Source organism: Medicago sativa, chromosome 1, assembly GCF_051527215.1.
Source record: "Medicago sativa cultivar Bolivia chromosome 1, Bolivia_mono, whole genome shotgun sequence".
NCBI classification, from domain to species: Eukaryota; Viridiplantae; Streptophyta; class Magnoliopsida; order Fabales; family Fabaceae; genus Medicago; species Medicago sativa.
In genome coordinates this window covers 28,527,537-28,551,378 of record NC_140749.1, presented here as the reverse complement: position 1 = coordinate 28,551,378, position 23,842 = coordinate 28,527,537, and the positions used below count along the sequence as shown (strand labels likewise).

Below are 23,842 nucleotides of genomic sequence, written 5' to 3'. Positions count from 1 at the left end.
GATGGTCTTGAACATAACCTTTTAAGTATTAGTCAATTTTGTGATAATGGTTATGATGTATTATTTGAGAAAGCCAACTGTACTGTAATCAACAAGGAAGACAAATCCATTGTGTTCAAGGGAAAGAGGGTAGAAAATGTCTATAAAATCAATTTTTCTGAACTGGCTGACCAGAAGGTGATTTGCCTTCTGTCAGTGAATGATAAGAAATGGATGTGGCACAGAAGGTTGGGACATGCTAACTGGAGATTAATCTCTAAGCTTAGTAAGTTACAACTTGTCAAAGACCTACCAGACATTGACTATCATTCAGATGCACTCTGTGGTGCATGTCAGAGAGGGAAAATTGTGAAATCATCTTTTAAAACCAAAGACATTGTTTCAACCTCCAGACACTTGGAACTACTTCACATTGATCTATTTGGACCAGTGAGTACTGCATCCTTATATGGAAGCAAATATGGATTAGTCATTGTTGATGATTACAGCAGATGGACTTGGGTGAAATTCCTGAAGAGTAAAGATGTTGCTTGTGATGTATTCAGTAGTTTCTGCACTCAAATTCAATCTGAAAAAGAATCAAAGATTTTGAAAGTCAGAAGTGATCATGGTGGAGAGTTTGAAAATGAGCCATTTGAAGCTTTTTGTGAAAAACATGGAATTGTCCATGAATTCTCTTCTCCTAGAACTCCACAACAAAATGGGGTTGTAGAAAGAAAGAATTGAACTTTACAAGAAATGGCCAGAACCATGATCCATGTAAACAATTTACCAAAACATTTTTGGGCAGAAGCAGTGAATACAACATGTTATGTCCAGAACAGGATCTATATCAGACCTATTTTGGAGAAAACAACATATGAACTCTTTAAACGAAGGAAACCCAATATCTCTTACTTTCATCAATTTGGATGTACATGTTACATTTTGAATAACAAGCTCTACCTAAAGAAATTTGATGCCAAGGCCCAAAGAGGAATCTTCTTAGGTTACTCCGAAAGGTCAAAGACATACAGAGTGTATAATTCAGAAACACTTTGTGTTGAAGAATCTACGCACGTTAAATTTAATGACAAAGAGCTTGAAGATAAAACTTCAAAGCAAGGTGAAAGTTATGAAGAGTTGCATGTTCCTGAAGATACTCCAGAACCTGATCAGATAGCTGAATCTGAAGAAAGTCCAGAAGTTGAATCCATATCAGAAGCACAAGATGAAGCTGTTTCTGATGAAGCACAAGACGACTCACATCAAGCAGATCCTCCCAGAAACACATTCAAGCACAAGTCTTCACATCCAGAGGAGTTAATCATTGGAAACAAAGATAGTCCAAGAAGAACAAGATCATACTTCAGACAAGAAGGTTCAATGATTGGACTGATCTCAATGATTGAACCTACAACAGTTGATGAAGCACTTTCAGATGATGGATGGATCTTAGCTATGCAAGAAGAATTGAATCAATTTCAAAGAAATGATGTGTGGGATCTGGTACCCAAACCTCAGCACAAGAACATTATTGGAACAAAATGGGTATTCAGAAACAAGTTGAATGAGCAAGGAGAAGTAACAAGAAACAAAGCAAGACTTGTTGCACAAGGTTATAGTCAACAAGAAGGCATAGATTATACTGAAACATTTGCTCCAGTTGCAAGATTGGAAGCAATCAGGTTACTTCTTTCCTATGCAGTTAATCATGGCATAATATTATATCAAATGGATGTCAAGAGTGCATTTCTTAATGGTGTTATAGAAGAAGAAGTGTATGTCAAACAACCTGCTGGTTTTGAGGATATTAAATATCCTGATCATGTTTTTAAACTGAAGAAATCACTATATGGCTTGACACAAGCTCCCAGAGCTTGGTATGATAGACTAAGTAATTTCTTAATCAAAAATGATTTTAAAAGAGGACAGGTTGACACAACACTCTTCAGAAGGACCCTTGGAAAAGATATTCTTGTTGTGCAGATTGATGACATGCTGTCATTACATAATTTTTAGGACTTATTGTGACATTTTGATAGAGTTCTCATGCAATTTATACTGTTCTGGAGTGCAAAAATCTTAAATATTGAAGTCTGTTCGAAGGAAATCGCGCCACGCCAATTTCAAGCCGTGCTGCGATTTTTGAAGCAAAATTACATCCTCCCTGTTTGAGGGAAATCGCGGCACGCCTATATACATGGCGCGGCGCGATTTTGACGGGTCAGGCCCATGACTTCTATAAATACTGCACTCAATCTGAAGAACAAGGGTTACGATTTTGGAGAGCAAAGTGCGATTTTGAGACATCAGAGACGGCTAGAAGGGCGATTTCTTCAACCTTTTACCAATTCATGTATGTTTTAATTATTTCATTGATTATGCTATTTGTAAACTCGATTATGAGTAGCTAAATCTCTTAGAGATTAGATCCGAGATGAATCTTTGTAACCCTAATTGACACATGTTGCTGTGAAACTCTATTTTGTTTATGAATTCAATTCTAGTTTATTCAATTCAATTGTTCTTCATGCTTTTTATATCTTGATCACATATAACTTGATTTCGTGAGAATGAATGACCACTGACCATGGCTTTCAACTTAGACCTAATTGAATTGTTCTAATAAACAGGGTTAGTCTAGGAATAGATAATCGTTTGTTAGTGATAATAGGTTAACGTTCGGTAAAACCTTCAAGAATTATTAGACCACCTAAGGAATTAGGGGCTGTAGTTTAAGAAGAGGGTCCTAACTCAAGGGATTGATTAGGGCTAATTTGTTAATCATCGTAAACTAGAAGAGGGTTCATAACAAATAGGTGCAGTAGACCAATTAGGGGAACTTAGAGGATTCGACGGATCTGATCTCATCTTTCTCTCATATTTTCTTAATCAAATCTAATTTCTTTTATTTGATTTCATAAAATCAAACCAAATCTTCTGCCTAGTGGCAAACTAAAAATAAACTTTACGCATCCTAATTATATAACGAAATTGAATTATTGAAGTTAAAAACAGTCCTCGTGGGATCGATATTTTTAGTACTTCGATAGTATTTGGTGCACTTGTCAAACGCCTATCAAGTTTTTGGCGCCGTTGCCGGGGACTGTTGAATTATTTCAACAAGGCAATTACGTTATAATTTAGGGTTTTTGCAATTTAATTTTCTGTTTTTAATTTTTATTTTTCTGCTTTTATATTCACTTGATTACTTTGCGTTGTGCAGTGCTACTAAGGTATTTTGTTGTTTATGCGAGGTAAACAGAGCTCAGACGACTTAGAGTACGATCCGGAAATTGAAAGGACTGCTAGAGCACTTAGGAAAGCTATCCGGTCGCAAAGGTTAGCTCAGTCCGTTGCACCGGGTGTTCAAGAACAAATACCGGAGCCACTCTCAACTGAATCTGAAACGATCTCTTCTCCTAAATCTGCAACTATGGAAGGAGAAGGAGTTGTACCACCGAGACCTAAGCTAGGAGACTACGGGTTAGCCACTCATCGCGGTCAACTGACCCATACTTTTCAACCAGCTAACCCCGTAGCTTTCGACATCAAGACAACTGTCCTCAACGGTTTGAGGGACAAGCAATTCGATGGGACTAAAGCTATGAGTCCTCATGAACACTTGAGCCGCTTTGCTGAAACCTGCGAGTTTTGTGTGCAACCAGCCACCGTGACGGAAGCACAAAAGACACTAAGGCTATTTCCTTTCACCTTGACGGGAAAAGCAAAAGATTGGTTGCTAACAATACCAAACGGGACTATCCAAACATGGGAAGAGTTAGAGCTGAAGTTCTTGGAGAAATATTTCCCTATGTCTAAATATTGGGAAAAGAAGATGGAGATCTCTAACTTCAAGCAAGGAGAAGGTGAATCATTGTATGATGCTTGGGAGCGATTTAACTTACTTCTTAAGAGATGCCCGAATCATGAGTTCACCGAGAAGCAATACCTCCAAATCTTCACTGAGGGGGTAACACCAAACACTAGAATGTTCTTAGATGCTTCCGCGGGAGGTAGTCTCAAGAGCAAAACTGATCATGAAGTTCAAGCTCTAATTGAAATCATAGCTGGCAATGAGTATCGTGATCAAGCTAAGAAGAAAGAAAGAGGAGTGTTTGGGGTAAGTGAGCAAACTGCTATCCTTGCTAACCAAGCAGCTATGAACAAACAAATCGAAGCTCTAACTAAGGAGTTTCAAGGCTTCACTTTGGCTCATAAGCAACAACAAGTAGCTGCAGTCAAGTGTGACTTATGTGGTGAAGAATATCCCAACGGTGAATGTGTTCCAGAAGGATCAAGTGAAGAAGCTAACTTCATGGGAGGTTATCAAAGGCAGAATCAATACTACAATTCAGGCATCAATAAGCATCCAAATCTAAGCTACTTAAATAACAATGCTTTGAACTCTCAGATGCTCACTCCTCCTCAACAACAACAAAGGAAGCCATCAGCTCTTGAGGAAACTATGATGAACTTCATGAAGATGACTCAAGGCAACTTTGAAGAGATGAAGAAGAGTCAAGAAGCTGAAAGAAAGAACAATGAAGCTTCTAGGAAGATGCTTGAAACTCAACTGGGGCAATTAGCTAAGCAATTGGCTGAACAAAACAAAGGCGGATTCTCAGGTAACACTAAAGACAACCCTAAGAATGAGTCTTGTAATGCTATTGAATTGAGGAGCAAAAAGGTTTTGACACCTTTAGTTCCAAAAGCTCCAAAGAAGGTTGATGATGTAGTTGAGGTGGAGGAGAATGATGTAGTTGAAAAAAATGATGAGGGTGTAGTTGAAAAAGAAAATGATCATGGAGTAGTTGAAAAAGAAAGGAAGAAAAAAATAGAGGGAGAAAAAAGTGAGAAGTTAATTGATGAAGATTCAATCTTGAGGAAGACGAAGAGTCAAATATTAAAGGATGGAGACAAACCACAGGTTATTCCATCATATGTGAAGCTTCCATACCCTCACCTTTCGAAGAAGAAAGAAAAGGATGAAGGTCAATTCAAGAAGTTCATGCAACTTTTCTCGCAACTTCAGGTGAATATTCCCTTTGGCGAAGCTCTTGATCAAATGCCGTTATATGCTAAGTTCATGAAAGACTTGTTGACTAAACGAAGGAAGCCTAAGGATGATGAGAACATTGCACTTTTTGAAAATTGTAGTGCTATTCTTCAAAAGAAGCTGCCACCTAAGTTGAAGGATCCTGGTGCTTTTACTATCCCTTGTTCAATTGGACCGGTAGACATTGGAAGAGCTTTATGTGACTTGGGAGCAAGTATCAACCTGATGCCACTTTCAATGATGAAGAAGCTTAAGTGTGGGGAACCAAAACCAACAAGAATGACCATTACTTTAGCTGATCGGTCAATCTCTTATCCTTTCGGTGTGCTCGAAGATGTGCTAGTCAAGGTTAATGACTTGGTGTTTCCAGCAGATTTTGTGATCTTAGATATGGCTGAAGATGAGGATATGCCACTCATTCTAGGAAGACCTTTCCTTGCTACTGGCCGTGCCTTGATTGACATTGAGAAAGGAGAGTTAATGTTGAGATTCCATAAGGAGCAAGTAGTGTTTAATATATTTGAGGCCATGAAGCACAAAGATGAAATTCCCAAGTGTTACCGGATTGACATTGTTGAAGAAATAGTTAAAGATGACTCTTGTGAACATCAACCAACACACCCTCTTGAACGTGCAATTGTGAATTCTATAGCAAGATGTAGAGATGATGAAGATTTTGAAGTAAGTGATTGTGTGAAGCAACTAGAAGCAAGCAAGCAAGAGTTGGGTCCGGTAAAAATAGAAGAATTAATGGGTAAGTACTCTATGGATGCTCCTATTTTGAGTGGCGAAGGAGAGAAAAATCCAGAATTAAAAGAACTCCCTTCTCACTTGAAATATGTTTTTCTCACTAAGGATGCCTCTAAACCAGTAATCATCAGCAATACCTTGACACCTTTGGAAGAAGAAAAATTAATGAGGGTGTTAAGAGACAATCAAGGAGCTTTGGGGTGGAACATTTCTGATTTGAAGGGTATTAGTCCAGCTTATTACATGCACAAAATACATATGGAGGCTGAATACAAACCGGTGGTTCAACCTCAAAGGAGACTTAACCCAACAATGAAAGAAGTGGTGAAGAAAGAGGTGCTGAAGTTACTAGATGCAGGTATGATCTACCCTATCTCAGATAGCTCATGGGTAAGTCCAGTTCATGTGGTACCCAAGAAAGGAGGAATGACGGTGGTAGCAAATGAAAAAAATGAATTGATACCTACCCGCACCGTCACTGGTTGGAGAATGTGTATAGACTACCGGAGGTTGAATACCGCAACAAGAAAGGACCACTTTCCATTACCATTCATGGATCAAATGATTGAGAGATTGGCTGGCCAAGCCTTTTATTGATTCTTGGATGGGTATTCGGGGTATAATCAAATTGCAGTGGCTCCGGAGGATCAAGAAAAGACTGCCTTCACTTGTCCATTTGGAGTGTTTGCTTATCGAAGGATGCCCTTTGGGCTGTGTAATGCGCCGGCAACCTTTCAAAGGTGCATGCTTTCCATCTTCTCTGATATGATAGAGAAGAACATTGAGGTATTTATGGACGACTTTTCTGTTTTTGGTAAGTCTTTTGATCAATGCTTGTTCCATTTAAATGCTGTACTTAAAAGATGCACCGAAACTAACCTTGTTTTGAATTGGGAAAAATGTCATTTTATGGTAACTGAAGGTATAGTTTTGGGGCATAAAATAAGTGCTAAAGGCATTGAGGTGGACCAAGCTAAGATAGAGGTTATAGAGAAACTTCCTCCACCAGTCAATGTTAAAGGAGTGAGGAGTTTCTTGGGGCATGCCGGTTTCTATCGGCGGTTCATAAAAGACTTTTCTAAAATTTCCAAACCCCTCTGTAACCTCTTGATCAAAGAAAATGAGTTTAATTTTGATTCTGAATGTCTAAATGCTTTTTCTTTGATTAAAAACAAGTTGGTGACTGCACCAATAATCATTGCACCCGATTGGGATTTACCTTTCGAACTTATGTGTGATGCAAGTGATTATGCTGTTGGTGCAGTCCTAGGCCAACGCAAGAACAAATTTTTCCATGCAATTTACTATGCAAGCAAGGTTTTAAATGAAAATCAAGTTAACTATTCCACCACTGAAAAGGAATTGCTTGCTGTAATCTTTGCGTTGGAAAAATTTCGTTCTTATCTAATAGGCTCCAAAGTCATTGTTTTTACAGATCATGCAGCTCTTAAATATCTCTTAACAAAAGGGGATTCAAAGCCACGACTGTTGAGGTGGATCCTATTATTGCAAGAATTTGATCTTGATATTCGTTACAAGAAGGGAGTCGAGAACGTGGTAGCTGACCACCTCTCAAGGCTGGAGAATGATGAGGTGACAAAGAAGGAGAAGGCCATCAAGGCCGAGTTCCCCGATGAACAGCTGTTTGCTATTGGAGAAAGACCTTGGTTTGCTGATATGGCCAACTTTAAGGCCAGCAACATGGTTCCTGATGATCTGACGTACCCTCAGAGGAAAAAGTTCTTCAAAGATGCAAACCACTACTTGTGGGATGACCCGTATCTGTTTAAGGTAGGTACTGACAGTTTGATTAGACGTTGTGTTGCAGGTGAGGAAGCACATAGTATCATGTGGCACTGCCATAGCTCAGCTTATGGAGGCCACCACAGTGGAGAAAGAACAGCTGCAAAAATTTTGCAAAGTGGATTCTGGTGGCCCACCCTTTTCAAAGATTGCCACGACTTTGTCACAAGATGTGACAGATGCCAAAGGACAGGTAACATATCAAAGAGGAATGAAATTCCCCTAAAAGGAATCATTGAAGTTGAACCATTTGATTATTGGGGTATTGATTTTATGGGACCATTCCCTTCCTCTTACTCTTATCTCCATATTCTAGTCTGTGTTGATTATGTCACAAAGTGGGTTGAAGCGATACCATGTGTTGCTAATGATGCCAAAACGGTTGTGAACTTCCTTCAAAAGAATATTTTCACTAGGTTTGGAACCCCTAGAGTATAGATCAGTGATGGGGGGAAGCATTTTTGCAATAATTTTCTTGAAAATGTGCTCAAAAAGTATAACATTAAGCACAAAGTTGCAACTCCCTATCACCCACAAACTAGTGGTCAAGCAGAGGTTTCAAACCGACAGCTGAAACAGATTCTGGAGAAGACAGTTGCGTCGAATAGGAAAGATTGGTCTAGGAAATTAGATGATGCACCGTGGGCATATAGGACAGCCTTTAAGACCCATCTTGGGTTCTCACCCTATCAGTTAGTCTATGGGAAGGCATGTCTGCTTCCAGTCGAGCTAGAACATAAAGCTTATTGGGCGATTAAGGCCTTAAATTTTGATCAAGTAGCCGCTGGTAAGAAAAGAATTTTGAAACTTAATGAACTTGAGGAGATGAGGCTTAGAGCGTATGAAAATGCGCTCATCTATAAAGCCAGGACAAAAAGGTATCATGACAAAAACTTAGTGCCTAGGGATATTAACTGTGGACAACTAGTTTTGTTGTATAATTCCAGGTTGAAGCTGTTTCCTGGGAAGCTCAAGTCAAAATGGTCTGGACCATTCTTGGTCAAAAGTGTGTCACCATATGGAGCTGTTGAACTAGTGACACCTGAAGGAGATCGAAATTTCAAAGTAAATGGACAAAGAGTTAAACCATACCTATGTGGCGACCTACCAAAAGGAAGGGTGGCACTCATTCTGAAGGACCTCTGAGGATCCTTAGCAGTCAAGCTAGTGACGATAAAGAAGCGCTGAGTGGGAGGCAACCCACTAGATTTACTTTGTTTTCAATTCATTTTCTTTATTTTCTTTTTAATGTCGAAGTCCATTGAACTTATTTCCCTATTGTAATTGCTCCTGCACTTGTTTATTATTAATGAATTTGTTTTGTTTCATGTGACCTATTCCAGTTTAGTAACAGTTGTTTGATGAAACGGTATTCCAAAAGTTCTAAAGGAGGGGTGACTTGATTCAAAGGCGAAGTGTACGGCGTTGCTAGGTAGTCACATACTCCCAGAAATCTCAGCCATAAGGTTCATTGCCAAATTTGTTTCTCAATTTACTTATATTTAGATTAGTTTTGCATGCAACTACATTTCTAGAACTTGCATTGTTTCTCTATTATTGATTGGTCTTTGTCCATTACACACTGAGGCAAAAGTGCTTGGTCCTGTGAGCCTTTTTGAAGCCTACCCTGTTTTAATTTGTTGAATTTATCCTTTCTTAACCAATTGTGAGCCGGTAGGATTAGAACTTTTTGTTCGGTGACAAACTACATTACAAGCCTAGAGACTTTTAGGACTTGTCCCTTAATGTATTTTCTGAGTTAAGGCATTGTAGAATGTTGCTAAAGATTAAGTTTGGGGTTGCTATTGGAATTTGCAACCAACTAAGTTTGGGGTGGGGGTACTAGAGAATAAGAGAAAAAAAATGAAAGAAATAGGAAATTGTCATGCAAAATACACACAAAAATGGTGTATCAAAAAAAAAAAAAAAGAAATTGAATGATGAAAAAGGGACAAAACATTGAAAATCCGAGTAACTTCAAACTCGATTGTCCCTAAATGTTAAAAATGTTCTCTAGTACCTTTGCATTGATTGTATTTCCACAAGGTGAATGAATGAAGGATTGAACTTTGTGCTTTAAATTCCGTAGGAATGCCTAACTCAAATTTTTTGTAGCCTACTTATCAAAATATATCCCACCTTCACCTAAGCCCCGTTATAACCCTAAAGACCTCAAAAGTGTGTAATGATATTGACTTTGATTGATGTTTAGAAACTTTTCAAGCGTATGGTAATATGTAGACCTGCATGTCGACTGGTAGAACCCTATTTCAATTTGAATGCGTGGAGTTGTGAATTGGTGGATGCGAACAAGTCAAACTAGCTCATCTTTAGCTAGAAGGAGAATGAACTTTTGGGTACTATCGTTTTGTCAGGTAACTGTTATTTTTCTGTCGTTTGTCACTGTTGCAAGCAAATTCCTTGAGGACAAGGAATGGTTTAAGTTTGGGGTTGTGATGACATGCTGTCATTACGTAATTTTTAGGACTTATTGTGACATTTTGATAGAGTTCTCATGCAATTTATACTGTTCTGGAGTGCAAAAAGCTTAAATATTGAAGTCTGTTCGAAGGAAATCGCGCCACGCCAATTTCAAGCCGTGCTGCGATTTTTGAAGCAAAATTACATCCTCCCTGTTTGAGGGAAATCGCGGCACGCTTATATACATGGCGCGGCGCGATTTTGACGGGTCAGGCCCATGACTTCTATAAATACTGCACTCAATCTGAAGAACAAGGGTTACGATTTTGGAGAGCAAAGTGCGATTTTAAGACATCAGAGACGGCTAGAAGGGCGATTTCTTCAACCTTTTACCAATTCATGTTTGTTTTACTTATTTAATTGATTATGCTATTTGTAAACTCGATTATGAGTAGCTAAATCTCTTAGAGATTAGATCCGAGATGAATCTTTGTAACCCTAATTGACACATGTTGCTGTGAAACTCTATTTTGTTTATGAATTCAATTCTAGTTTATTCAATTCAATTGTTCTTCATGCTTTTTATATCTTGATCACATATAACTTGATTTCGTGAGAATGAATGACCACTGACCATGGCTTTCAACTTAGACCTAATTGAATTGTTCTAATAAACAGGGTTAGTCTAGGAATAGATAATCGTTTGTTAGTGATAATAGGTTAACGTTCGGTAAAACCTTCAAGAATTATTAGACCACCTAAGGAATTAGGGGCTGTAGTTTAAGAAGAGGGTCCTAACTCAAGGGATTGATTAGGGCTAATTTGTTAATCATCGTAAACTAGAAGAGGGTTCATAACAAATAGGTGCAGTAGACCAATTAGGGGAACTTAGAGGATTCGACGGATCTGATCTCATCTTTCTCTCATATTTTCTTAATCAAATCTAATTTCTTTTATTTGATTTCATAAAATCAAACCAAATCTTCTGCCTAGTGGCAAACTAAAAATAAACTTTACACATCCTAATTATATAACGAAATTGAATTATTGAAGTTAAAAACAGTCCTCGTGGGATCGATATTTTTACAACTTCGATAGTATTTGGTGCACTTGCCAAACGCCTATCACAGATATATGTTGATGATATAATATTTGGTTCTACTAATGCATCTCTTTGCAAGGAGTTCTCTAAGTTAATGCAGGATGAATTTGAAATGAGAATGATGGGAGAGCTGAAGTTCTTCCTAGGCATTCAAATCAATCAATGCAATGATGGAGTTTATGTTCATCAATCAAAGTATACAAAGGAGCTTCTGAAGAAATTCAAGCTTGAAGATTGTAAAGTGATGAACACTCCAATGCATCCTACATGCACCTTAAGCAAAGAAGATGAAGAGCTAAAGTAGATTAAAAGCTGTACAGAGGTATGATTGGTTCTTTGTTATACCTCACTGCATCTAGGCCAGATATTTTATTCAGTGTATGCTTGTGTGCAAGATTCCAATCAGATCCTAGAGAATCTCATATGACTGCTGTCAAGAGAATCTTCAGGTATTTGAAGGGAACAACTAATCTTGGACTCCTTTATAGGAAATCCTTAGATTATAAGCTAATTGGATTCTGTGATGCTGATTATGCTGGTGATAGGATTGAAAGAAAGTCAATCAGTGGCAATTGTCAATTTCTGGGTGATAATCTTATATCTTGGGCTAGCAAAAGACAAACAACTATTGCTATGTCTACATCAGAAGTAGAATACATTTCAGCTGCAAGTTGTTGTACACAACTATTTTGGATGAAACATCAGTTGGAAGACTATCAGATAATTGCTAACAGTATTCCCATTTATTGTGATAATACTGATGCTATTTGTTTGTCTAAAAATCCAATTTTGCATTCAAGAGCTAAGCATATCGAAATCAAATACCATTTTATCAGAGATTATGTTTAAAAAGGAATGTTAGATATACAATTCATTGATACTGAGAATCAATGGGCTGATATATTTACTAAGCCTTTAACTGTTGAAAGATTTGATTTTATAAAGAAAAATTTGAACATGCACTTCGTGTCTGATTAAAGCTTGCTTGCTCTTGAATATGATTTTAGGTTCTGAAGTCAGTTCAGAAGCTGTGGTCCATCAGAAGCTCTTTATTGAGATTCTGAGGAAAACATGCTTCTGATGATGACGTCAGCATCTGAAGTTCAGAAGCTGGATTTTATACTCCTGAATAGTTGAGATAGTGGAAACGTTGGGAGTTACTTTATTTGGTAACTCCTGGCCCACTAACTTGGTAGTTACTCTGAGAACTTCTGACGTGGTCTATCTGTATTGGTGTATAACTAAAAAGGGCAATGATGATTTAATAGCTTTGAAAAGTACTTTCACGCGCCCCCAATGTCATTAATGTTATGTTTGTTTGTCTCTTTTGAATTGCAATCGTTTTTACTTTTAACACTTTGACAATTCACACACTACTCACTCACAACAAACACTTCATCCTTTCAAACCTCTTGCGAAGTAAGCGCAACTCTCAAAAACATTAGAACCCTAAATCTTCTTCATCATCTTCAATCTCCATCAATGGCGTCATCAAGCTCTAATCAACAAAAAACTCCAGAATCAACTTCAAGTATGCAACATAGAGCACCTGGATCTGGTTCCGTAAGCAAACCTAGAACAATGTCCATTCCTTTAAAATCACTGATCGTTCAGAAGGAATCACCAGTGGATTTTACTTCGCTGAAAAAGTATAAGGTGGACATGAAAGCGTTGGTAGAAGCTCAAAAGCTGTCTGAGTACTTCAAGATGTTGAATGGGCCGACGTATGAAAACTTGGTCAAAGACTTCTGGGTAAGGGCTGAAGTCTACGAAGAGAAGGATTCAAAGGTAGAGATACAGGCTGTGTCAAAGAAGGTGGAAAAGAACCATACTTCATTCATTAGCTTAGAGATAAGGTCTGAAGTGATGGGTATTCCAGTAACCATCACTGAGAAGGTTATAGCAAAAGCATGCAGAGTGGCTGCTGAAGGAAGATTTCAAGAGATAGTAAAGAAGGAAGATGTCCTGCTGAAGAGCTACTACAACTTACTTCTGAATGGAAACCCAAAAGCCAAGACTTCAGAAATGGAAATTGACAACAGAATGCTGGTGAAGTTCTGCACAGATTGTTTCTTTCAGAGAGGAGGAGGGTCTGACCAACCTAATAATCAACAGAAGCTGGCAATCTATTTCATGGCTGCCTTTGAGAAGATCAATTTTCCAAGATACATTATGGATCATCTGTGCTGGGCAATAAATGAGGGCATCAACAAAGGGGGGAAACAAGTGCCTTATGGAAGATTGTTGTCTGAAATCTTCCACCAAGGTAGAGTGCTGGAGACTCTGAAGAGAACAAAGGATGCTTCTGACAAATGCTTCAAGGTTTCTACTGCTGAGAAGACTATCAGTAGCAGGTCCTTGAATTCCATGCATTTTATCAAGAAAGTTCCTAAAGATGAGATGTGGATGGAAATGACTACAACAGAATCTGAGATTATCAGGGATTTTCCTTCCATCATTAAGGAAAATAATCCTGAAATCTTAGCTAAAAAAGTAGTTGCTTATGCCATAGAGTCAGGTGACAACTCTCAGGAGGAAGCTGCTCCTGTTAAGGTCAAAGGAAAGAAGGCCAAAGTTACTTCTAAATCAGAAGTCACTGATGGAAAGGCCAAGCAACAGAAGGTTGCTAAGAGAAAAAGAGGAAAATCTAAAATCATATACGCTCAGGAGAAAGTGGATGACGCTCTTGATGAGCTAGAACAAGAAGAGGCTGAGCCTGAGAAGAAAAAGAAAAAGGCTGCTACATCAAAATTCACTCCAATGTTTGTTATGACTCCTGACATGGAGAAAGAAGCTAAAGAGGAAGCTGATCAGATGTTAGCTGATCAGAAGAGAAAGGAAGCTCTTTACATTCAGGAGAGGGATGCAAAGCTCAAAGAAACTGGGCCAGATAAGAATGAAGACTTTCTTTTGGAGAAGATGGCAGAAGTAAGGGAGATTGCAGATGTAACTGCACATATGGCTACAAAGAGAGCTGGTGCTTCATAAGCTGGTGTTCAAAAGTCTACTTCTGAAGCTGCTGATGACTTAGTCAGAATTCCTCAGGTATCCAATGACTTACACACATCTTGTACCACATCTTCTATCCCACCTGAAGACACTTCACTGCTAGATCACCTAGAAAGCCATTACTTAGGTGAATTACCCAAATCTAGCTTTAACTCAAACTCGGAAAAAGCTTCTGAAATGGCTTCTGAAGCAGCTGCTTCTGAAAAAGTCATTTCAGAAAGCCCCCAACAACAACAACAACCAGAACCACAAAAGACTCCTTCACCACAACAAAAACAACCTAAACCACAAAAGACCACTTCACCACCACATCAACCACCTCTTGTTCCTAAACCTGTTCCTGAACCAACTGTTCCTGAACCAGTTCCTGAACCTGGACCTGAACCAGTTGCTCCTGAACAACCTGTTCTTGAGCCAACCCAATCTTCTACCATTCCTTTACCCATACAAATTGTCAAGATAACCCGCTATGATGGTGTCTCTGATATGGACATTGACATTGAGGATGATCAAGATGATCATGCCTCTGACATGGTGATAGACCCTATTACTGACCTACCCTCAACGAGCCAACCTTTAACTACAAATGGCCAATCACCATCTAACCAAGCCATTGTCCCTATAGCCCCACCAAAACCTTCCAAACAACCTTCACCACCCACCATTTTCCTGGATTCTCAGATATTACAAGATGTGTGGGAAGACATTGCTTCTGAGGCACTTAAACTGATAAAAGGAAGAAATAACTTGGGTTATACAGTAAGTTATCAGAAGCAGTGGAGGAGACTGAAGGAAAGGGTAGTAAACGTCATTTCAGCTCTGCATGATTCCTGTACTGAAGCTCAAGAGCAAGCTAAGCAGAAGCTGGAGGACTGGCTGAATGGTGTGGAAGAAAATCTGGAAGACATAGAGGTCCTTGGAACTTATGTGAAGAATTCATTGAGTATTAGAGGAAGAGAACCTGAGGATTTCCTTCCTAAATTTATTTATCCCAAGGATCTAGACTTGTCACTCCTTTCCAAGATAAATCTGAGCAATGCTGCACCTGATCTGGCTCTAGTTCAGGAGAATATGGTGTTGAAGGAAAGGAATAGAGAGCTAGAAACAGAGCTACAAGAGCAGAAGCTGAAGCTGATGAAGTTGGAAGCTGATATGGAACAAGCTAGAATCAGGGAAGAGAAGAACAAGTCAGAGATGGATCAAAAATATGCAGAAACACAAGAGATGTTGAAGAAGATCCTAGAGAACCAAAATAAGCCCAACCCTTAGTTGCACACCTAGAGCTTGTTTTTGTTTCTTTATGCTTCTGATATTTATTGCTTTATTTCTGCTTCTAACTTAGTTTTCGCTCCTGACTATTTTAGTTTTTGCTCTGATAATTTTGATGAGTCTTTATGCTCTGATTATTTTTAGATGGTTTATATGTTTAATTATATGTTTATATATTGCTCTGAACCTTTATCTTATGTTTTTCTCATCTCTTCTTTTTGTTTATTTCTTTTTCTTAATGACAAAAGGGGGAGTATATGTGATAGTATTTAAAGGCTCTGAGCCCCATTAATAATATTTGAAATTGTTTGAAAAACTTCTATTTTACCTAAAAGGAGGAGTATCAAATTTCAAATAAAATTAATTGACCCATTCTTCTCATCTATAATCTAATTCTTTCAATTTTATTTAAGCTCTGATATTATTATGTGCTAAAATGAATTTAATTAACCTGGATAGAACTTAGGGGGAGCTTACAAACCTCACCTTAAAGACTATCAGACTCAGGGGGAGTTAGAGCTTACAAACCTCTGACTCTGAGCTTACAAACCTCAGAACCCCAAAGTCAACTTGTTAATTAGATTAACAACAATTGATCAATTTTTAAATACTATTGTTTGTCATCATCAAAAAGGGGGAGATTGTTGGAACAAAATGTGTTTAACAATGAACCTTAAAGAGTTTTGATGATAACAAGGTATTAAAAATTGTAAATTGGACTAGCTAATATTTGTTCAAGTGTACAGGACGATAATTAAAAATTTACATCATGAAAAGGTTCTGAAGAACAAAAAGAGAGCTAAGGAATCAAGAAAAGGAAGCTTAAAAGCATCTGAAAAGAAGTGCATCTGAATATGAAAGAGCATCTGAAGACAAAAGTGCGCCTGAAGAATGATGACGTCATCAGAAGCTGAAGGTCATCAGAAGCTGAAGGTCATCAAAAGCGGATAGTCATCAGAAGCGGATAATTCAGAAGCGACCTCATCAGAAGCTAAAGCTCATCAGAAGCTGATTATCACCACAAGCTGAAGATTCAAACATCAACACTTCAAAAGCTGTCTATTGGATTCGAAAACACTGCAAAAGACTAGTGAATGGTTGCAACGGTCATTTTGATGAAGATTTGAAGGCATTGGAACCTTATCTTCAAAAGGCGTTGACATTGTACTTTGTACGAACTGTACAACCACCTTCTCCACTACTCTGTTTTGTGTCCGCGCTACAAGACAAGAAAACAGTTCCAGAATAACAGCTATGCCTGTAAAGATGTTCCTTCACAATGGGAATGGATTTCAAAATGGTTCTTCATAGGACAACAACCAAATCAGGAAAAAGATCATTGGTGAAAGATCAAGTTTCAACAACGACTCTTTTGATGTGCTGGCAATTTCACAACGTCTCTTTCACACCTCTATATAAAGGAGTGAAGACTTAGAGTTTTGGCAATGCTGAACGAAAGACTCTCAATATTTTTACAAGGGCCAAACCTCTGCTGAAATTGTTCTGCATTCACTTAGAATTTCTGTTTCTCAAGTTTCATCTTAGAAATTCTTAAGTTATTGAGTCTGTATCTGATTTGTATTGTGAGCACCTCTGATTGTATTTCAAGCGTTCAACCCCAAACAATTTTCTGTGTAATCTTGTTTGTCTAGAAGTCTCTTGCAGTTGTGCTTGAGCATAGAAGTCTCTTGATTGTGTTCTTGAGCATAGGAAGACTCTTGCAAAGTGTGCTTGAGCAAAGAAAGTCTCTTGCTGTGTGCTTAAGCATTTGTAATCAGATATTACATTCTAGTGAAATATCCTTGGAAGTGCAAGGGGGACTGGACTACTTTCGGATTGTGGAAGGAACCAGTATAATTGCTTGTGTCTTTCTTCTTCTCTCTCTCTGTTTTATTCCGCTGCGTTCAGATTCTGTTTATCACTTCAGAAGCTGTTTCACCTAGCTTCTGATCAGTGTGTACAGTTTTAGGAGAAACGAAGAATTTTCCAAAAACACAATTCAACCCCCCTTCTTGTGTTTTTCTCACCTTCACCCTTAGCTGGAGTTTCAACAACCATCTCCCCATTCATACTTGACATAACGAGACCCAACTTATTTGCACAATCAATAGCAATGAAACAATGTGTAGCTCTAGTATCAATAATAGCAATTAAAGGTATACCATTAAAGAAACAAGTACCTCTGATAAGTCGATCTTCATTAACCATCTGAGTACCGGTCAATGCAAACACTCTCCCACTAGCCTGAGCCTTCTTAGGCTTCTTGCACTGAGAACTAAGGTGACCTTCTTCATCACAATCATAGCGAACGATGTCACCACGCTTGCATTCAGCCACTGTGTGTCCCTTCTTCCCACAACAGAAACACTTTTTCTCCTCACGTTGATTATATGCATTACTCTTGTGGCCTTTCTCGCCACACTTGTAGCAAACTATCTCAACAGGGACATCTCTACCTCTGGGCCTCCTCTCATCATGCATCCTCTGTTTACCCTTGTTAGCAGGGGCACTGTAAGGCTTTGGACGACTCTGTTGTCCTTTACCTCTACGGCCATTCATCACCTTGTAATGAGCTTTCGTATCCTCCTCATAAATCCTACAGCTGCTCACCAATTCAGAAAAGTTTCTTATCTTCTGATAACCATTGGCCCGCTTGATATCAGCACGCAGACCATTCTCAAACTTAATGCATTTCGAAAACTCAGCATTCTCAGCCGTATAATGCGGGTAAAACTTAGCAAGTTCAACAAACTTCGCTGCATACTCAGTCACATACATGTCTCCTTGCTTCAATTCAAGGAATTCAATCTCCTTCTTACCTCGGACATCCTCCGGAAAATATCTGCTCAGGAATTCTCTTCTGAACATAGTCCATGTTAACACAGCACCATCTTGCTCTAGAACAGGAAGCATACTTACCCACCCACCAATCATCTGCTTCCTCAGCCAACATGTGGGTACCGAAGCGTACCATTTGAGCCTCATTGCACTGCATAACCCGAAAGATTCTTTCTGTCTCCTTGAGCCACTGCTGAGCTTCATCTGGGTCATACCTTCCCTTAAAGGTTGGTGGATGATTCCTCAAAAAGGTCTCCAGCAATCTTACACCATCATTAGCACCAGCCCCAGCATTGTTCTGTTGTTGCCCCACCACTTGGGCCATAGCTTGCAAAGCGGCAACAAGGGCAACATCGTTTCTTCCAGCCATTCTAAAATTCTACACAGCAAAGCAAATCAGAACAACAAAGACAACATAGAATTGTCACACAACTCTACTAGGCTCGACACGACTCTACTAGTTGGCCGGACGGACCAACTTGCTCTGATACCAATTGTAACACCCCGTTCTCCCAACGTCGTAATATTGAATATAATATACATCAGAGTCAAACAAATAACGAGGTATTACACTACATATCAAAATTTCATCATAAATAGAAATAATACTATTTATTTAAACAACCAACAACCTCATAAATATCGCAGCGGAAATAATTCTTCTTAACATAATCCAGCGTCTACATAACTTGGCACAAAGCCCTCAACAAAATCATAATTTTCATCAATATTATTCTTCAACATTAGTAAACCTCCAACAATAAAATACTTGCATAAATACGATACATAAAGAATAAGGAAAACATTCGCGACGATCCCCATCCTAATATGTATCAGAGCCCTAGACACTTGAGCCATACCTACTAATCTTCAGAACCTGCAGGTTACCCATACGAAGGGCAACAATTTCAAGCAGAAGGGGTGAGATACACTTCCAATAATAATAATATATAATTCATTAAATTAAGGAAAACAACAACAATTCAATTAGAAGCATTATATATATATATATATATATATATATATATAACTCAGCATCATATTCATTTTCAACAATATTAAACAACATCAACAACAAAACAAACTTCATTATCAACAATGGACACCAACTTTTCAACCGACAACGACAACTAAGACAATGCAACTCCGACAACAACTAATGCATTATGCATGTGGTACCAACTACGCGCGTTGAATGCTAAGCATTCCAGGGCATAAGCCCCCCCACCAATTTGGATGGTTAAAGCATCCCAGGGCATAAGCCCCCACCAAGTGAATGATAAACATTCCAGGGCATAAGCCCCCCACCAGTTGAATGACTAGCATTCCAGGGCATAAGCCCCCTCCAGAACATGAGTATGCAAATGGACTCGACTAGTGTATATCAACATATAACTCCAACAACATCTACGACAAAAACAATGTGCCTAAGCATTTATGACACATAACCCCACAACTTAAACAACATCGACACAATGACACCAAACAACGAAATTCATCGACATAGCACATATACATTAATTGATTACATTCATATCAAACCAAAACATTCTTCAAAACAAATCGAGTTTGGTCAGTAAGACATAAGCCAAATACTCGTAAAACACTTCAACTGAATCCCTAATACTTAAGTTTGAAGTTGGGAAACCAACCATAAGTTTTTGGACTAACTCGGAATTAGTATGCTGAGTTTTTCTTAAGTTTTCTCAAGACCCATCTCGACTATTTACATCATAATTCAAAATCTACAAATAATTTTCTAGTCACTCCAAAGCCATTAGGAAGCTAACTCAATTATCTACAACTTTCATGTTTACACCGAAAGCTAATTCAAAACAGAAACGGGTGAAAAAGACGCAAGAACGCGAAACAAGGAAAACTGTCAAATCGGAGTACGATCTGGAAAATCGGAGCACGATTTTCTGGGTCAAAATTTGCATTTTCATTCGTAAATAATCGGAGCACGATTTGGCAAAATCGGAGCACGATTTGGCACAGGCTGTTACGATTTTTGCACCATTTTTCACCCCAAAACCCAATTTTTGATCCCCTAATCACCCAAACTGAATTAGGACAATGTTTACAGGTTCTATATACAACATAGCAACCAAAACAACATAGAAACATGCATCAAACAACACAATTCATCATATTTTCCTCAATTAACATAAAACTTCTAACCCTAAAACCAAGAACAACAATTCATCAAAAATTACAATTATATATACATATTATTGAAAGGAATCCCACCCTTACCTTAACTCCGTAAAATCTACAGCAAGAAATGGTTGGATTCTCTCTTCCTAGCTCTTCTCCTAGCTTTCTTTTCATTCTCTCAAAAACTCCCTTTTTCTTGTTTGTACGTGAAAATGTTTTGTCTGACTTTTCTTTCTTTTACTCAAAAACTATAACATCCCCTTTTCTCACTTAACTCCCACTAAACTCACATAATTACTACTTAATTCCCATTAACCAAAATAATAATATTTTACTCCTATTTATTAAGTAACAACATATATTTAAATAAAACACATCACACCAAAAGTCATATATTTCACATAAAATCATATATATAACAAATAAAGTCATATAAAAATATTCACACATCTACTAAAAATAATTAAATAAAAATGGGGCGTTACACATTATGTCTCATCCCAATCCTTTTTGTTTCAGATCAGTAAGTTGGTTTAGCAGGATGTGGCAAGCTTATGGCCGAATGGATAATCAGCAAGGACTCGTTCGTACCCGCTGCAGGATGATCTCATGGATTGAGAGTGTTTTACTATGTTTGGATAGATAGTGTTGTATCATTGATTGTACGAATGCGTATTGTTGTATATAATTATTCATTCGAAGTATTTCAGTTGTAAATTTTAATGTATCCAGTACTAAAGATAATGTACATGCTAAACTTTCTAGATATGTTTAGTGTGGCGTTACAGTTGCCATGAATATAATTTGGTGAAGATCTCCAGAGCTTATGCCTACAAATACAAACAAACAAATATTTCATCATCATAACTATATATAAAAACAATCACATCAACACATTTATAATATGTTATACAACAGATTAAATTACTAACTCAAGTAGAGACATGTATCCGTCAATGGAGCCAATCGTTGGGACCGTTGCTTCAGAAAGCTGGGTGTAGATATAAGCTAATGCCATCCCACCCCAAGACCACTGGTGCACCCTATACAAATTCCTCATCCTTTCGATCCATATCAAACTAATGTGAAAATGGTGACACCGACCAAGAACAACAAAAAAGCCCTCAAACAATACTCCTGAGTATGGTCTCTCTCCACGTCCACCTCCACCTCTGGATCAGTCGGGTCCTCCAACTCATTACACCTACTAAGGTATCTCTAATACAACTTCTTCAACCAAGGAATAGCCACATCTCCACCTCACTATGTGTCTGTCTCCACAACATCCTCGCCATTAGGTACACCCAACAGAGTAGTCATCAACTCAATACCTAGTTCGTAACTGCAGTCGCCGTACTCCATGAGCCTCCCTTCGATGGGGATGTGTAGAAGACATGTCATATCATTGAGTGTGACGGTCATCTCCCCAACAAGTAGATGGAAGTTGCTGGTCTCCATTTAAGGGTTAGGTCTGGCCCCCCTCTTTGTATCCCACTTTTCAGTTTAATATATTTAAGTACATGTCTACTCTAGACACACCTTTTGAAAAGAAAAAAAAGTTGATAGTCTCCTCGTGCCACCTCTCTGCCAATGCGGTGATGAGGGCCCTGTTGATGCTAACAAACCTAGTCTGAAGAAGCGGGGCAAGATCGGATCCATTAACTATGCACTCTCTCCCATGACTGTCAATTGGCCATCCTTAAGCTTCCTTCAATGCGAGGAAGGCTTCACCCAATGCGTCCTCCAAAACTGAAATACAAAAAAGAATACAAACAACAAACCGTTAAAATATAAACATTTGAATAATTAAAAAATAAACATTTTAACATAACAATTGAATCGTTAAAAAAACAATAATTTAAATAGACATTTTAACATAGCAATGGAATCGTATAAAAAACAATAATTAAAATAAACATTTTAACATAGCAATTAAATCGTAAAAAACACAATAATTAAATTAAAGATTTTAACATAGCAATTAAATAATAAAAAACAATAATTAAAATAAACATTTTAATATTTCAATTAAATCGTAAAAAACCATTGATTAAATAAAATAAAAAAATTCTAATTACTTCGGCGTCACTCCAAAGCAAGCACGCCACATGTGTACCGAACGACGGTAGAAGCGACATGTCACTACGGCTTCCGCGAAAACCATCTGGTCCACGTGAAACCTCCGGTACCCCATGCTGCTCATGGTCAGCCTCTCCCTCCTCTTGAGCCGACTGCTCATACCGAGATTGCTCGTAGTAGTGCTCTTGAGCAGCGTAGTAGTGAGGGTCCTCCTCATAATGTTGTGTAGGGTTATCTGGTAAAAGGGCGCGCAACTCGCCTCTCTGCCCGTGCACTGGTGGTCATGGTCTCCTTATAAAGTCTTATCCTATTTGGGTTATCAGACAAATCTACACAAAATAAAACAATGAAAAAATAAATTAATTTTTCATTGAGACATTTTATCAATCACCTAGAGTGCAACATAAACATTATGAGTTCATTGTGTCATTTCAATCTCTAAACTACCACATTTCACTCAAACTTACTATTATTAACATTAACAATCCAATTTCTAAGTAATTTGATCACTAACATGCAAAAAATCAATCAATTTTTCATTGAGACATTTTATCAAACACCTAGAGTTCAACATAAATATTATGAGTTCATTGTGTTATTTCAATCTTTAAACTACCACATTGCACTCAAACTTACTCTAATCAACATTAACAATTCAATTTCTAAGTAATTTCATCATTAAGATGCAAAAAATCAAACAATTTCGTCAACCCTAAAAACCTAACATTTCACAACTTTTATCGAAAAAATCAAGCATTTAAACAAAAAAAAGGTAATGCAAAAGGATCATAAGCACGTACTTGTGATTGAAGTAGAAGTTGAAGTTGGTTTGGTTGAGTTTGATGAAATTCGCACTTGGAGGGAGAAATTCGATTTGCTTAGCCTTTGAAACACAATTGCAGGAGTGGTTACTGTTCTGATGTAAAACAGAAAGCAACATAAGTTAACTTCCGCGGGCATCAAGCGGAGGTTAGCTTGCATTGGGATTAATTCTGAAAGTTTAGGGTAGGAATGATCAATTTTGAAAGATAGAAGAGTAAAATTCAATTTGCTACGCATTTGTTGGATAAATAAGACCCAATTTATTTTAAAATTGAGGAGTATCCTCTCCTCTGTTCTAGTTTTTTTGACATGTTTGTTTTTTTAACATGTAGTTCTTTTACATGTTGTGTACTTGTTGATTTAATATCTCTTTTTTCTTAATAATTTTTCTTTCTCAAAAAATATGGCATTTTCGTGATATTATTTTCTAAATGATCGTTTTTAAATGATTTTTTGCGATTTTTAGTGGAATTTCATCGAAACGGGAAATTGACAAAAGGAATAAATTCTACTTTTATTGCTTTAATCCCTAAGGTCAATAGTCTGCAACG

General features: G+C 37.9%; 2 protein-coding genes across 2 annotated transcripts; both read right to left on the bottom strand.

Annotated features, from left to right (window-relative positions):
- Nucleotides 1-16,315: 16,315 nt before the first annotated feature.
- LOC146954006 (uncharacterized) lies at nucleotides 16,316-18,173 on the bottom strand. The gene is made up of 2 exons (XM_085743471.1): nucleotides 17,423-18,173; nucleotides 16,316-16,386 (listed from the first exon to the last, which is right to left on the bottom strand). The coding sequence occupies exons 1-2, from the start codon at nucleotides 18,171-18,173 to the stop codon at nucleotides 16,316-16,318; spliced, it is 822 nt and encodes a 273-aa protein (XP_085599597.1).
- A 37-nt stretch (nucleotides 18,174-18,210) lies between these two features.
- Nucleotides 18,211-18,603, bottom strand: LOC146954005 (uncharacterized). The gene has a single exon (XM_085743466.1). The coding sequence runs from the start codon at nucleotides 18,601-18,603 to the stop codon at nucleotides 18,211-18,213; it is 393 nt and encodes a 130-aa protein (XP_085599592.1).
- Between the last annotated feature and the right edge of the window lie 5,239 nt (nucleotides 18,604-23,842).